The sequence below is a fragment of the Rhincodon typus genome, chromosome 2, assembly GCF_021869965.1.
Source record: "Rhincodon typus isolate 14 chromosome 2, sRhiTyp1.1, whole genome shotgun sequence".
Classification (NCBI taxonomy): Eukaryota; Metazoa; Chordata; class Chondrichthyes; order Orectolobiformes; family Rhincodontidae; genus Rhincodon; species Rhincodon typus.
Genome location: NC_063333.1, coordinates 100,434,749 through 100,452,578, shown reverse-complemented (window position 1 = coordinate 100,452,578; position 17,830 = coordinate 100,434,749). Strand labels below are relative to the sequence as shown.

The 17,830-nt window shown below is 39.5% G+C and overlaps 1 protein-coding gene across 1 annotated transcript in view; it reads right to left on the bottom strand.

Annotated features, from left to right (window-relative positions):
• The window catches only part of dnah5 (dynein, axonemal, heavy chain 5), a 343,343-nt gene that overhangs the window by 5,321 nt on the left and 320,192 nt on the right, over positions 1 to 17,830 (bottom strand). Inside the window, exons 74-79 of the mRNA XM_048608626.1 lie at positions 12,851 to 13,070; positions 10,695 to 10,900; positions 9,538 to 9,741; positions 8,843 to 9,058; positions 2,363 to 2,575; positions 834 to 986 (exon numbers count right to left, since the gene is read on the bottom strand). Of these exons, the coding sequence (XP_048464583.1) occupies positions 834 to 986; positions 2,363 to 2,575; positions 8,843 to 9,058; positions 9,538 to 9,741; positions 10,695 to 10,900; positions 12,851 to 13,070 (1,212 nt within the window). The remainder of the gene's footprint in view (positions 1 to 833; positions 987 to 2,362; positions 2,576 to 8,842; positions 9,059 to 9,537; positions 9,742 to 10,694; positions 10,901 to 12,850; positions 13,071 to 17,830) is intronic.

Here is a 17,830-nt window from a genome sequence, read left to right as displayed (position 1 = left end):
ACCCTTCTTCAGAAAATTTTCTTCATTTTCTGAAGAAGGGTCCCGACCCGAAACGTCAACTTTCCTGCTCCTCTGATGCTGCCTAGCCTGCTATTTTCCTCCAGCTTCACACTTTATTGTCTCTGACTCCAGCATCACAGTTCTTACTATCCCCATTTGTAATATGATCCTTAATGTCATGAAACATGCCAAATTGCTTCACTGGAGGTTAACAAAATAAAATCTTGCTGTAATCCATGTAACGAGATACTCGGAGAAGTGAAAAAGAGCTTGATTAAAATAGTGGCATTTAAGGAGTGCTTTTAAAAAGTAAAGTTAGAGAGGTGGAGAGGGTTAGGCAGGGAAATACACAGTACAGATCAAAGGCATTGCCATCGATGAATGAGGCCAGAAATGGGGAAGCACCACAGACTGGGGAGGATTATAGCGCTAGAGAAGAAGAAATGTCATGCAGGAGTTTGAATGAGAATGAGAACCCAGATGAGAGTTTTGAAAACTAGACACTTGTGGACTAGGAGCCAATGTAAGTCAGGCACAGGCTAATGGGTAAATTGGACTTGGTATGAGTTTGGATTTTGCAACAGAATTTTGGATGAGCTTGATTGTATGATGTGGACCAAGTCTTATGGTAACAAAATAACTGCTATTAATTTTGAACAAACAACTATCACACAATCAGGTAATGTTAATTTTGAGAAGCCTGGTGGAATTTGAAGTGGCATGGTGCATAATTTCACTTCCACAAGAAATTTGAGAAATTTTAATTAGAACCAGGCATCCTTGACAATTGTACAAAAATTCACAAATGTATCAGATACTAGAATTAGCATTACTTGTCTCATTGCTGTTAGGAATCCTTGAGGGTTAAAAAAGCCAGTCATCCAGAAGCAGTTTGGTCGCCCTTCAAAAATCCAGGAATGAAACTGACAATTTCGTTCCAACAGTTCAGTAAACCAAAATCCAAGTGTGCTTGATTCCCAGGATGTCTGGAGAACAAGACAAAATTTTCATTACAAATCAAATTAATACTCACTCTCATTTTAAATAAGTGGATGTCATTAACTTCCCTACTGATGTAAATTGTATTATCTGAAGCAGAGAGGATAAAAAAAATTATGCATTGTTGCTAACCTATAGATACAGGTTCAGAATAAAATCATCATTGTGTTTGTACAATCAGCTAAATGCTTCCTTACTTGGACACTGTGTTCACCTTTATTCCCATTTTACAATGACCTGTAGACAGTGGATTACAGAGGAAAAAAAAAGTGTTGGTTCTGGCACCCTCTGTGGTCTAAGCAGTATTTAGCTTTTCACTTTCATTGCCAAACCTCCAGGATAAAAGCTAAAAATGGGATTAATGTGGTTAGGTTTTTGTTGACCAGCGTAGAATAATGGATGGAACAGCCTCTTTCTGTGGTGTAAATGTCTTTGAGTCTATATGGATTGTCTTTTGAGCAACTGCCTCCTTAATGCCCTCCTTGATGCTCTGAAACTTTGTTCCAATTGTTTGCTTATACATTAGGCCCTCTAGCCCTCATACAATCCTATCCCAACAACGAGTCTCCATGTTGTCACATAATAACCTTTGCTAATCCACACAACTCCATCCACCCTCAAAGGCTCTTCATATTCTCCATGTAAATCCCTGCTCTCCCACCCATCCCCACTGCCCCTTACAGCCAACTTACCCAGAGCCACCATAGGTAGACTGCATAAACCATGTTATGATTAAATAAAATAAAGTTTTAAACATCTATTACAGAGTTCACTGTATAAAGAAGTCCTACTCATAGAAGCCCATTCAATTTAATTGCAGTCCCTCAAGTACTCAAACAAACATTGCATTCATAGTCCCACATTCTTTCCTTCCTTTTTGGGCAGTTAATCAAACTGAGAACTTACAGGCAGTAATTCTCCCCAACCACTGAGATAACAATTGGTTGTGGACAGCAGCCAATCTTTAGGGTTATGTCAATAAACTGCCATTAAAGCAACTACAACAAATCTTTGATAACAAAGTGTGGAGCTGGAGGAACACAGCAGACCAGGCAGGATCAGAGGAACAGGAAAACTGACGTTTCAGGTTGGGACCCTTCTTCAGAAAAATCTTTGTCAACTTTCAGGCATAAGCAAGCAGTTTTACTCAATTTTTGAAGGGTTGGCCTTTTAAAGAACTTGACAATTATAAATAACTTTTCCACACTTCACTAGAACTTATAATCTGTCGAAAGATTCATAGCTCCTTCAATGTGGGATAAGGCCTTTCCTATGACTAAAATGAGATCTATTTGAACTTAGCACTGAGGACTGTTCCAGTACTTGAATATTCCATGACAACTAGTCATCGCTTTATAATTACCCTTTTCCACTGAGCTGGAATTCTTGCATCATACATGCAGTCCAAGGCATCTCTGAGGGTTTCACTCATAATGATAGTTCCATCAATTGCAAGCTTCAGATCTATAAGTGTGTTTCGCACCAGAGTAATTACTCTTTGCATTCTGTCAATTTCTTGACGAAGAAAGATGTTCATTGGCTGCAGTGCTCCCATCTTCTGCAGTTTTTCTTTCACCTAGCAAATAATTCAATGTGTTAACTTAAAATCTCTTGTCTACAGTAAACAAAGCAATGGATACTAACTCTAACAGGTATGTACACTCTACAGAGTATGAATGGGATTTAGTTAAGCACATCTCATAAAAAGGATCAAAAAGGCAGGTATCTGGTAACACTACCTGATTGTAACATGTGGTATAGACCAGACCAAACTCCCTCAAACTATATTAAAGAAGATAGCCTAGACCCTAGCTTTTTCTTATTTTAAAGGTAAGTGTAAGACATTGCATTCCAGATGTAATTCAATTGGTCAAACTATTGACTTTAAGCAAAACACACTTTACTTTTACAGTACATTTAAAATGCAGACAAAATAAAAATAAAACAAAAGGACTCGCTTAAATGTAACTCTATCGAAATGCTGAACAAAATAATGTGTGTATATAAACAACTATGAATTAACCATTCCAATATAGTAGCATCCCATAAACACACCCTTGGCAAAGGCAAAGTCAGTAAAATTGATTGTCTCACATGCAATTCTAGTAGCAGGAAGAGAACCCCAGCTTTTAGCTGTAACAGAGAGAGGAGAAAGAGCTTCCACATCCAGCTTCAAGGTCCTAGAAACTGCTGAAAGCTAAAACTAAAAATTCTGGCTCTGTGGGAGTTTGACACCACCCACTCAGGCTGCTTCTATTGTTCCAACTTTAAAAATAAAACAAACGTGTCACAAGCTGTTTGGCTTTGAACAGACTGCACATCTCTCTCTCAATCTTTCTCCATAAAAAAAGGAAAAATATACACTTCTTAAAGCTATAGTAATATCACACATGGCATATCAAAATTAAGCAACTTAAAAAAAATCAAAACAATCAGTTCAATGATAAAATCTCTACAAATTTTGCTAGCATATGGTTTCAAATATTTACAGTATAGCTCTTTGAGAAAACATCAAGGCCATTTATAGCTTATCTTCTGAGTGAGGGTCTGTTGATGTACAGGCCCTGATTCCATTGTTCAATAATATTTTTCCCTCACTATGGAAGGACTCTGAACTGATCTCAAGTCTTAATCATCCAGGTCTTTCTGACAATCACCGACACTGCTTAAAGTTCTTTATACACTTTTAGCACAACTAAAGTCAACAGTAATTTTTAAATAATTTATCATAGAATCCCTACAGTGTGGCAACGGGCCCTTCGGCCCAACAAGTCCACACCAAACCTCTGATGAGCATCCCACCCAGACCCATGCCCCTACCCCGTTTCCCTTTAACCCATCTAATGTACACATCTCTGAACACTACAGGCAATTTAGCATGGCCAATCCACCTAACCTGCATGTCTTTGGACTGTGGGAGGAAACTGGAGCACCCGACGGAAAACCACACAGAACCCACACCCACTAGAAGGACTTTAAGCCACTTCTCAAAAATGTATGAGAATGAGGCTTTTGTGACTACAAGAGATGGGAGGTGGTATTAGATTTGAGACTGTATTAATTAAGTAATGGCAGAGAAGGGCAGAAGCATGGGGAAGAGATATATCTTTGTGGAGATCAAGGTAAGAACACGAAAATATGATGAGACGATAAGAAATTGAAACTCTAGCAGACTATTTAGCCCTTGGGGCCTGCTCCACCATTGAACATGATCATGGTTCTATCTTCTACCTGAATTACACGTTCCAACAGTATATTTATATCACTTAGTATTCAAAAATCTATTGACTTCTGTCTTGAAGATACTCAATGACTGAGAATCCACAGCTATCTGGAGTTGAGAATTCTAAAGAATCCAACCTTTTCAGTGAAGAAATTTCACATCTTAGTCTTAAATAGTCAATACTTCATTCTGAGACAGTGACCCCATGTTCTAAGTTCCATAACCAGGGGAATATTTTCTTGGTATCTACCCTGTCAAGTCACTAGTTTACGTAGATACAAGAGCTGACAGAGAAAGAGGAATAAGTACAAGATTATGTCAGACACTATGAATTCTGCTGAGCGTAACTCAGCTCTCTACTCCCAAAAGTCTGTCCTCATCTACAAAGCACATGACAGCCCACTTGATTGGAATCACATCCACAAACATTTACTCCCTCCACCAAAACATAATAGTGGCAGGGTGTACCATCTGCAAGATGCACTGGAGAAATTTGCCCAGGATCTTCCCATTGCACCTTCAATCCCATGACCACTACCATTTAGAAAGTCAAGGGGAGCACATACATGGGAACACCACTACCTGCAAGATCCTCTCCAAACCACTCACCACCTTCATTTGGAAATATATTGCTTTTCTTCATACAGTTGCTAGGTTAAAATCCTAGAACTCTCTTATTATAAGAGCATTTTAGGTATACTCACAGCAAATGGACTATTGCAGTTCAAGAAGACAGCTCAGCACCACCTTCTAAAGGGCAATTAGGACGGGCAATAATCACTGGTCTATCGAGTGATGCCCACATCTGCATAATGATTAATAAAAAGGAAAACAAAAAGATGCTCAATCTTGATTTGTTAGATCTGATGGAAATCTGTTCCATCAGATATCCTCAATGTGAAGATGGGACTTTGTCTCAAAAAGAACTTTGCATTGATTACTTTTACCATGACATGTACATCTTGAGGGCAAATCGAAATAGGTTTGTCTCTCTTGTTGCTCTCCTCATCACCTGTTGCATGTACACTTTAGCAGATATATCTGCAGTGGTAATGCTGCTGCAACACTCGTTGGACAATAATGAATATTCCCTTATCCAGAGTACATTCTGTGCTCTTGTCACCTTCAGTGCTATTGGGCAGCTGTCCAAATTTTGACACAAGTCCCCATGTAGGGAGTAGCCTATGCTGGTTCATGGGCTTATTCTGCTACAGGAGAGGTGCCCATCTCTTGATGTTGAGCTGTTGTTGCCTTTCTGCCCAAGAAGATTGGCTTTTGTCTGCGAAAACCAGATTTCCTTCCTGAGCAAGAACTACCAGATCACCTTTAGCATTATGTTGGTCAACCTGATCAGTTCTAAAGGGTCCTAGGCTGGATAATCCATGGCAACAACCCTCTGCTTGAGAGTCACTCTCAAAGGACTGGTCTGTCATTCACCTTCCTTTCCCTGGATCAGGAGAAAGGTTTGACAGTGTGGAGTATGAATACTTATTCAGGGAATTTGGATCTGGGATGCATTTCTTCATCTGGATCCAACTTCTGTGTCTGATTAACACTAATGGATATTTGTTGGCATTCTTATGTTTCAGGAAAGGAGTACGTCACAGTATCCAATGTCTGGTCAGGTATATGCCAAGTGTGTGGAGCCTGTCCTTTACCTGCTCCAGAGGAAGTATATGGAATGGGCTGTGTGGAGTATGGGTCCTGAGGTTGTCCTCTTAGCTTGCACCAATGATGTGCTGATCTCGGTCACAGAAGCTACTGATGAAGGGCACACAAGTATCAAAAGGTCTACCAAATAGTGTCTTTCAGGAGGATCAATTGGGAAAAATGTTCCAGAATCCTAATTGGTCAGCGGCTCCTGGAGTTACTAACAGCTATGCTCTGGTCTTTTGCTGAGAGCACCACTCACTCCCTTTACCTTGGAAACTATCTTAGCCCTGCTGAGGACACCTGGCTACCAAACTGGTACAACCTGGAGGCTAGGGCTACCACTTTTCCTACAGGGGTCAAGATTTTATCATAAGCTAACAATTCTTTGGTACTGCTTGGTCACAATGAACTATCCCCACTGATTTTGTTGCAATATATAAAAGAAACTAACCAACTTCTTCTGGGACAAAAGGATCCCTGTTATGCTGCTGGTTTGGAAGGATGGTCAGATGCTAGTGTGCTTTTGCACACAGGCAACAACTTTTATTCTTTAGACCCTGCATATATATGTGTTTGCTAAAACTCCCCAAGTTATTGTGTACTGATGAAATATTTCTTTCATGAATTGCAAGGCTGCAATTTCACACATAAACCGAGGCACCTCCGGTTCTTCTTAAGAAGCTGCCTATCTTTTACTAGGAACTGATCAGGGTCTGGAAAATAGTCACCCCCAGCTACAGCTCCCTTCTGTCATGAATGGGAGCTGCTGACCAAGAATACACAACTCCGTAATTCCAGTTCAAATGACTGGTAGAGGACAAGGCTCTGGTTGAAAAGGTAATCGGAATCAGGGATCTACTGAATGTCAGAGGAGTGGGCTAGATGTCACTGGGTAGTTTACATGACAAAGTCCTTGTACGTACTCGGCTCATGGCTAATGCAACTAAGAATCCTAAAGTGGTACTTTGCCTAAACAACGCTTCAGACGTCAAGGTGGTTCAAGTCTCCCAGTTGACCCCCAAATGTACAGAATTTCTCATCATTGCCAAGCTCCAAAAACTACCTCAGGCACTTCTCTCCCCACAAGTTGTGTCATCTCTTGCAAATTCCCTCTATTATTCCACTCTTTTCTAATGTAGTAGATATTGTTGTGATCATTTGAAATTTGGCATCATTGCATTTGTCCTCATGAATGCAGTATGAAAAATTCTGGCTACATCACTTTCTTTGTGGTAATATTCAAGTACTGCTTTTGGTTTCAGTAGAGCAGTGGTGCCTCTTTTGGAAGACACACTTAGTTCCTTGTTATTTACAACCTTCTGATTGAATCAAAGCAAATATAATAGATACTTTTACATTGGTAGTGTGGAAATGTTTGCTTGTAATCTATAATTGTGTGAGCGAATATTCATGAACATGCATATAATTGACTCCAGACACATCTATTACCAAGTGGCTTTCAGGAGCATCACAATAGATGGGACAGAATATGGAGTTATGCTAACCACTTATTCCTGCTTTCTTTTCCATTTTGCAGTTCATCTACAATTAACAAAGATATATATTGAAGCACCTTATTATGGCGCTCTTTCTTACTGTGTCACTCTTTCTACTAGAGGCTGTATATGAACACCATTCCAATGTTTCTTCTTTTACTCCTCTACGTTCATCAGAAAAATGAAATTTGAGTAAGATGCCAGTGATATTGATCTATTAGTATTCAAGGAATCTGCAATTGTTTTTTAGTGATATACTTGTTCTGCATTTTAAGGCTGTGAAAATGTTAATATATCACCTATAATTTACAACTTTATCCATATGTAAAATCTATAGTAACAATGTTAAAGGATTTGACAAACTAAAATTTCTACCATTTTCTGTGTATCTACTTGTTAGCACAACCCTATTTAGTGATAAACGCACAATGGGAAGAATTTCCAACTTTGATTAGGCACATAAAATGGGTGGGAGTGCACTGACCATTCTTTTAGCACTGTGTCCATTTTTTTCTGAGTACGTATCCATTCCTGCCTGTTTTACAGCCTACTCAAATTGAAAATTCTGTCCACCAGAAACTGCATTTATAAAACAGCTATAGTGTTAGACAAAGGAAATCCCACATTGCACCAACATTAAATTTACAAGTATGTGGAAGATTGAGTGATAGTTCCCAGAGACAGAAACTTGCATCATTTTTGAAATTACATGGATAATCCAATAAGCAATGTAAATCTAATGTCAAAGCCACTTTGTAAATTACTGAGGTTATATGTTGCATTTTCAACTTAGATTATAAACCTACATAATCTGAATTTAAATATTTAGTTGGCAGGAGGTACTTGTACCTTGCTCCTTAAACATTTACATTTCTAGCTGTTGGGAGACATCATTAGTGATGACCCATAAAGTATATTCACTCCTTTTTGTGCACTATCATTAGAACTCCAGCCAGGAGGCACCAAATAACATAACAGAGGTTCAACTAGCTGAAACCTTTAGCACTCCTGTAGAAATATTATATGCAACATACACAATTCATTGAAACCATTACTTCTCCTTGCACAAGTCCAGTTCAACGAAAATGGTCAGAGGACATCTGTTCCAACATCAAGTCAACAAAAGCATCAAGTTTAGACAAGCGGTATTTGTAATTTAAAAACCAATGTAACTAATTTTGTAAATCTGGTGAATCTGCTGAACTATTTGAGCAACTCAACTGATGCCAGAAATGTGCAGGCGTAATCTTTTGGACATTCGCAATAAGACTTATTTTCATTGCAGGAAAGTTTAACATTGACCATGAAGCTACTCATCTAGTCTGACAGCACTGTTAGTCAACTCTAAACTTAATATTTAATGTACTAAATCATCAAATTACCGAATTAGATATTCACCATAATTTGTTGGGAAGTAACAATCCAGTAGAAACTAAATTAATCTGGCTTCTTCACCTGGTTTATTACTTACCTCAAATGGTATGTAGTCCACAGGCAACTTATCTAACATGTCATCAGCCAACCTTGCTACTGCAGCTTCTCTTGTTTCACCTCCTCCATTGGAGCTGTCCTTGGGCTGAATGCTAAGTATAGTGTCTAGGACACCCTTGGCAAGCTTGCTCTGGTAAGTGATATCAGCATTAGTGTGCAGACCAAATGCTTCTGGAGTGTCATATGTAGGAAGACTCTGCAACATACAGAATGTAAGAACTATTGACCACATATAAAATATGATAATATGTAAGAGGACATGTGACATGGTAATAGCATAAGTACAGAAAAAGTGGAAATAATCTATGAGCAAACATAATATGATCACAATATAAAAAGACAGATACTTAATTGCAGTGTATGAATAAATAACTAATTACAGAATAAATTAAAGGAAATGATTAATAGGTCAGGTTTCCTTTTACAAATATATATCAGGTAATTCCATGCTTTGATAAAAATTCATTGTAGAATATTCACATATCTCGTACTATAAACAAAAACGCTTAAAACTCAGTGAACAATGGTAATAAAAGAAGATGCAGTGTTTGAATGGAAACACCTTCAAGTAATGAATTAGGAAATTTGAGGAACAGTTTTATTTACTTTGTGAACACTATTTTCACAACTAACTATTGCTGGACGTGCTGAAAGTTGATTAAACTGTTTACTAACCTGAATGTATGTTAAGTACTGATCCACTGAATTGCACTTAGGAATGCTGTAACCCTTGTAGAAACAGAAGTCTGAAGCAAACATATTTTCACTGAACCAGACTTTAGCAAATGTGTTAAGCAATCGTTTGTCATAATCATCTGTGACTCTGCCACCATATTGAATCTCAGCAATCATGTATCTCACCGTAGTCCAAGAAACACCCTTGAGGCAGAAAAAGTGCAATTGAACATCATCACATACTGCTTCTAAAAGATTAAAGAACTTCAAGATTGATTTTAATAATAATGGAGAAAATGACTGCAGTAAATTACAGGAATTATAATTAGCTATATGTTATTGTTAAGATTTTGCTTTGCTCTATCAGTTCTTTGTCCCTCTTACATAAAGTTGTAATCAGAGCGAAAATGATTTGTGTCACATATCCACACAAATATTTGGGCATGTGTTATACTACGACTCTCCATTCTGAATTTAAAATTGTCTCAGATGTTCCTCAAACTCTTTCTACATAGGTGCACTTCTTGTCTACATGACCTATTTTCCAGTAATCAATTCTTCAATATTCAATTATCACTCATATGTGAGCTGAGATGAATGCTTCAATGAACGCAAAACATAGGCTCTGAATTTCTGTGAGGAGTTACTGATGTCCCGTTATAACTTATTAAGATTATTGTCTGATGCCCTGGAAATCTGATCCAAATGACTAATTTTTTGCCAGTTATGTCATTCCTATGACTGTGGAAATTCCAGGATTCTTCAGCAAACTTCATTAATTTCTGAAATGTGGTCCATTCTTTGAAAATATTGGGACCAATTTGAGGCTCTGAGGTCTTTTAAGGTCATAACATTTTAGTTCAATTGCTATATCCATCATCCCTTGGTACAAACATGTTGGTGCAAATGTGATTACACTACTATAAGAAAAACCTCCACAAAGAAAGTGTAAACAACTTGCAATGTTCACAAAGACTACTACACTACAATTTAGGTGCATGTTAATTACATTGGCAACATTATACACTATCTGAAATCAACTTGCCTGTTGAATGTTTGAGAATAGCTAAACTTTCTGTCATTAATTATTAAATTATTCAGCACCAAGAAACAGTATTGTCACAGCAGAATTAAGAACCAAGAGTAGTGAACAGTACCTTCTTGATATCCATATCATCTAGATGGTTTTGTACAAATTGCACAGTAGCATTCAAGTCAGCTTGGTTAAATTCATATGGAATATTCCAACCAAGAGGTCCATACTTGCGACGTTCTTGCACTGTTGAATGTAAAAAGGCCACTGCGTAGAGCACAGGCTTCCACTGAGGCATGTTACTAACATCCAAAAGATCCTGACTGATTCCTGTTGATAAAAGTAAATGTCTTATAGGAGCTTAGGATAAATGACTGCTGTAGAGTTTTCACATTAATTGAGGAATCTTCTAACTGAGCGATTCAAACATTTACCCATGTGGTTACTGTACAACTGTAAAATTACTATGGGTGAAACCCTAAATTTATGTATTCAATTATTTGTAGAAGGTTTATGGTGTACATATATGTTGGAAGCAGTTCAGAGAAGGTTTACTAGACTAATATTTGGATTGCCTTATATGGAAAGTTTACACGGGCTAGGCCTCTATCCTCTGGAGTTTGAAGGAGCTTAATTGACTTAATTGAAACATAAGATCGTGAGGGGATTGTGGATGTTGAAAGCATAATTCCTCTTGTGAGAGAATCTAGAAAGCGGGGTCATAGTTTAAAAATAAAGGGGAGCCCATTTAAAACAGATTTTCTTTCTCTTATATGACTAGAAAATGTTAAAAGATGGTTGTGTTTTAAATTGTGGTGGTGCTGGAGATTCCGAATAAAGCGGACATCACGTTTTGCCACTTTTTTTTCTGTCTGTCATTGTCATGCACAGTGAATTAGCCTGTCCAAATCCCCACGCAGCCTCTCTGCATATACCTCATATTATTATTTCCATTTTGAGTCGTCAGCCAACTTGGAGATATTACAATTGTGAATAGTTGGGGCACAGCACCAATTCTTGAGGTAGTCACAAATGACCTATCTATTCTTTCTCTTTGTTTTCTGTCCATTAACCAATTACCAAAGGCAGCAAGGCAAATCCTGTTGGCTTTGGTGGTAGCTTCTCGGTGGATGTCACATTATTAGGTAGTCCTGGCATGAAAAGTAAGATGGCCCTCTGAAAGCCAGCCTGGCCCCAAATATTTGCAACACATAAGCTTTTCTGTGATTCTCAACTTGCAGACCCCATTCTATCCACACTGACCCTTTGTTCTTGAAGAGGCGGTCATTGTTTCTGGTAGTGCTGACAAGCAATAAAATCTCATTGATTTACGATCGGTTGGCAGTTCATAGTGGACAGGGTCTTGCTGCCAGTTTTCTGAATCATGGGGAAGATCCAAGAGTGGTCAAATTAAGTGCCTTATAATTTGAATTAGCTAATGGAACATGGAAACCTTGTCCAATGAATTTTCCCTTAGGCTTACATGAGGGGATTGTATCCTAGAAGCCTGGGTCAATATTCCAAATTGGGTCAATCTGATGGACTAAATGAAGCTGGATAGGATATGTGGGCATCCCTGCCCAATTACCTGGTCATGTTCTAAATCAAGGAGATAGAATTACCTGCATTAACTGGATGAAGCTGGTTTATTAGAGAGTGCTAATGGTCACCCAAGGGGCCAAAGATTGAAAGGGATTAAACCCCTTTTAAAGCTAAACAGTTTACTAATAATTATCATACTTTTTGAGCCTTTTTATTGGTTTAATCAGATCCATGTGAGCACCCAGACTTGCAAGGGCACAATTCTTGAGGAATCCAAGGGACACACATCTTGCCCCAGAATTACACTCTTGATAATGGAGGAGAGGTAGAAAAACCATTGACGTCCTCATTTCCTTGAAAATGCCTCTGCGAAATCTGAAGTCAAAACCTGGCAGAAGTGGAACGTGGCGGGGGGGGGAAGCGGAAGCATTTCTTAGTTTTGTTCTGGAGATCTGCTATGATTTTCCCTTAATCTCAGTGAGAATTTTGGAACTGTGGAATTTTAAATCACAACTTGAGGCCAATTTGATCATTTGCACTTGTTCTACTTTTTGGCATGAGCTAACTATTGAATCTCATTTACCTGATACTTCTCCATAATTAGCAAAGCAATATGCGAGTACTGTCACCTCAAAAATGACAGGTGCTATGTGGCCAGGTTTAGCCTCAGTATATTCACGTTTTTATTCAAAAGGTATTAAAAGCATCCGTGCACACCTACCAATATTGTTGGCTTACCACAGTAGGTCCTTCTTAAACCTGCCCGCAGGCCTTGTGGAGGCTCATTGGTGAACTTGACTGACATCTGGAGAAGTGCAATAGGGAAAAGCTTATGGACCTCAGTCGTCATCCACAAGCGGAAACTTTCATGGATACTTTCTGTTTCTGTAATGATGTCCATTAATTCATCTAAGAAATCAAGACCTAAGTGACAATTCTGAAGCAAAGCCCAACCACCCTAAGAAAGAGAGAATAAATGATTGAGTATATGCTCTCAGGAAAAAAAGTATACAAAATACCAAAGCAAACATTAAGTACCATGAACAGTTAAAAACAACTTAGGCTTTTAATAGAGGTAGTAGGAACTGCAGATGCTGGAGAATCTGAGATAACAAGGTGTAGAGCTGGATGAACACAGCAAGCCAAGCAGCATCATAGGAGCAGGAAGGCTGACGTTTTGGGCCTAGAACCTTCATCAGAAAAAGGGTTTTAATAGGTCAGTTGAAGGCTTGATGTGAAAGAAGATTGAGGACAGCTATAGCTGCAATAAGAGAAGACATTTCTGACTACATTAAGTGAGGGGACACTCAAATCTTGTTTTAGATTAGATTTGTAGCTCGGGTTGTGGATGTCGTGATTGATTCGCTCACCGAGCTGGTTTGTTGTTCAGAAGCGAACCAACCAAACACAACACTCAAATCTTGTGTTGGACCATTGGAAAATGTCCAAGGGGAGATTAGGAAAAACTTTCAAGGCACAGGAAGATACTAAATGAATACTTTGTATTGGTTCATTCTGAATGATGATGGTCAATTGACAACATTATGACCCTATTATCAACAATATTTTTAACGTTAAATTAGAAGAGGATATCTTTGAAGAAAGAAAGAACAAAGAACCTTAAAACAGACTGAATAGCTGGCAGAAATGGTAGTCACTCATAGGTCATTTAGAAATTGGGACAGATACTATGTGATCACTTTACCTTTAACAGCTGGATGCAATTAAAGGTTTTTCTTCAAAACAAAGAAAGACAGGACATGGGTGTCACTGGGGCAGTTAACAGTCAGCTACATTACAAAGTGTCTGGAATCATACATAAACCAGACCAAGTAAAGATGAAGGCTTCCTTTCCTAAAGATAATGAATGAACAAGGTTGGTTTTTACCATGGTCTGGTAGTCACATGGCTGCTGAATGCAATATTTCTTTAAAAATATTTTGATGGATATTTATCAAATTAACTAAATTTAAATGATAGCATTTGAACTCCTGTCTCCAGGTAGTTAGTCCCGGTCTCTGAATTCCTACATAATAAATATGCTACCAATTCCTCTGATGAAACAACGTTACCGCCCCTTTGGACTGGAAGCAGGCAAAGAAGTTCCAAAATTAAAACCTGGGAATAAGGCAGAACCAATCCACAGGTCCACTGGCTTGTTGTCAGTAATAAATGAGGTATGTGACAGAATCATTAGACTGTATTTTGGAACCATTTAGATAGACAAGCCCATATAGGGGAGGTGATGGCCTAGTAGTAATCTCGCTGGACCAATAATCCAGATAATGTTCTGGGGATCCAGGTTCAAATTCTGCCATGGCAGATGATGGAATCTGAATTCAAAAGAAAAAATCTTGAATTAAGAGTCTACCAATGACCATGAGTCCATTGGCGATTGTTGGAAAAACCCATTCGGATTCACTAATGCCCTTTAAGGAAGTAACTGCCATCCTTACCTGGTCTGGCCTACATGTGACGGGTTGACTCTTAACTGCCCTCTGGCCAATTAGGAATGGGCAATAAATGCTGGTCTAGCCAGCGATGTCCCCATCCCATGAAGAATATTAAAAAGAAAACCCAATGTAACTTCCCTAAAAGAAGGCTGTGTTTCATCAATTTGAATCATGGCTACTGGAGGAGCGTGATTCAATTGATATGCTCTACCTGAACTGTCAGAAAGCTTTTAATAAATATTACACAAGATGCTTCTCTACAAGAGAGAATTTTGTGGAATTGAAAGTAAAATTTTTGGATTGAGAATGTGTGAAAGCCATGGACTTAAAAAAATTGTCAATGAATTTGGATCTGCTCAAAGGCTGGTTATCAGTGGTGTTCTGCAGACACCTTTGCTAATTGCTTTTTTCATTGACGATCCATAATGAAGGTGTTGAGGAATTTATTGCCCTTCTATAGTTTCCCTTGAGAAGGTGGTGGCGAGCTGCCTTCTTAAACTGCTGCAGTTCATATGCTGAAGGTAGATCCACAATGCCCTTAGGGAGGGAATTCCCAAGTTAACAGACATTACTGAGTCACATATGCAAGTTAGAACTTGAGGATGCTGAACTACTACACACAGATTTTAATTTTCAAGGGATGATGGCAAATCATGCTTATTTTGGAAAAATGCAGTGTTAGACATGGAGGTAGTCAAATATTAAATGAAACCAGGGGTCACAATCTGAAGATATCAGGCAATCCATCTAGGACTGAGATAAGGAGAAAAATCTTCACCCAAAGAGTGGTGAGCCAATGGAATTCACTACCAAAAACAACAGTCAAGGACAAAACATTAAATGATTTCAAGAAGGAGTTGGATATGGCACTTGGAGCTATTCGGATCAAAGGACATGGGCTATTGAGTTGGATGATCAGCCATGATGATAATGAATGGTGGAGCATGTTCAAAGGGCTGAATCGCCTAGTCCTGCTCCTATCTTCTATGTTTCTATATTTACACGCTAAAGGGAAATATAAATAAAGCCAGTGGTGAACGAAAGAGGTTAGGGTGAATTAGTGCATTAAACATGAAAGGTTTTTAACCAATACTAACTCAAACAACTAAGATTCTTGGATGGTTTTACAGAACAATGTATTATAGAACCTTACAAACTATTTTGTCCATATTTGAGATTTTGTATTGACTTCTGTAGAAAACAATCTCTGGTTTTGGGCCCCTTTCATGATGCTGAATATTAAGATTTTTGAAAGGATGCATAGGAGGACCACAAGATTGATTCTCAGTTTAAAACTTTAGTTATCCTGACTGGCTCAATGAGCTGAGTCTTTGTAATTCTAGAAATTACAGAAGAGGTGGTGCTGGAGGATTTAATAAACAAAGGTGGATCAGTCTCTGGGACTTGATCAAGTGTATCTCAGGATGTTAAGGAAGAAATTGTGGGCCCCCAGCAGAGATCATTTCCATAGATCCCCTACAGTGTGGGAACAGGCCCTTCAGCCCAACCAGTCCTTGGAGCATCCCACCCAGACCCAAACCCCTATAACACAGCTAATCTACATATCCCTGAGAACTACAGGCAATTTAGCATGGCCAATCCACCTGACCTGCACATCTTTGGACTGTGGGAGGAAACCAGAGCACCCAGAGGGGACCCATGCAGACATGGGGAGAACATGCAAACTCCACACAGACAGTTGCCCAAGGCTGGAATTGAACCCAGGTCCCTGGCGCTGTGAGGCAGCAGTGCTAACCACTGTGCCACCCCTGAATTGTATCATCTACAGCCACAGGTGAGGTGCTGGAGGACTGCAACGTGGCTAATGTTGTGCTTTTATTTAAGAAAGGTTGAAAGGAGAATCCTGGGAATTATAAACCTGTCAGCCTTACATCAGTGGTGGGTAAGTTGTTAGAGGGGATTCTGAGAGATAGGATTTACATGTATTTGGAGAGGCAAGGACTGATTAGGGATAGTCAGTATGGCTTTGTGAGTGGGAACTCATGTCTCACAAACTTGATTGAGTTTTTTGAGGACGTAACAAAAAACGATTGATGAGGGCAGAGCAGTAGACGTTGTCTACATGGACTTTCGTAAAGCCTTGACAAGGTTCTGCCTGGTAGGCTGATTAGTAAAGTTAGATCAGGGATTTAGGGAGAGTTTGCCAATTGGATACAAAATTGGCTTCATGATAGGAGACAGAGGGTGATAGCAGAGGGTTGGTTTTCAGAATGGAGGCCTGTGACCAGCAGAGTTCCGCAGGGTTTTGTGCTGAGTCCCCTGCTGATTTATTATAAATCATTTGGATGAGAATTTAGGAAGCATGGTTAATAAGCTTGTGGATGACACCAAAATTGGTGATATAGTTGACAGTGCAGAAAGTATGCTAAAATTACAAAGGAATCTTATCAATTGGGCCAATGGGTTGAGGAGTGGCAGATGAAGTTTAATTTGGGTAATTGCAAGGTATTGGATTTGGGTAAAACGAACAAGGGTAGAGAGATAGTAGGAACTGCAGATGCTGGAGAATCTGAGATAACAAGGTGCAGAGCTGGATGAACACAGCAGGCCAAGCAGCATCAGAGGAGCAGGAAAGCTGATGTTTCGGGTCTAGACCCTTCTTCAGAAATGGGAGAGGGGAAGGGGATTCTGAAATAAATAGGGAGAAAGGGGGAGGCGGATAGGAGATGGATAAAGGAGAAGATAGGTGGAGAGGAGGCAGATAGGTCAAAGAGGCGGGGGTGGAGCCAGTAAAGGTGAGTGTAGGTGGGGAGTTAGGGAGGGGATAGGTCAGTCCAGGGAGGACGGACAGGTCAAGGGGGCAGGATGAGGCTAGTAGGTAGGAGATGGGGGTGGGAGGAGGGTACAGTGGGAGGAAGGACAGGTTAGGCAGGTGGGGACGAGCTGGGCTGGTTTTGGGATGGGGTTGGAGGAGGGGAGATTTTGAAGCTTGTGAAGTCCACATTGATACCATTGGGCTGCAGGGTTCCCAAGCGAAATATGAGGTGCTGTTCCTGCAACCTTTGGGTGGCATCGTTGTGGCACTGCAGGAGGCCCAGGATGGACATGTCATCTAAGGAATGGGAGGGGGAGTTAAAATGGTTCGCGACTGGGAGGTGCAGTTGTTTGTTGCGAACCGAGCATAGGTGTTCTGCAAAGCGGTCCTCAAGCCTCCGCTTGGTAGGGTAGGACTTGTATTGTTAATGGTAGGTCCTGAGTAATGTTGTCGAACCGAGAGACCTAGGGTTTCAGGTAAATAGTTCTT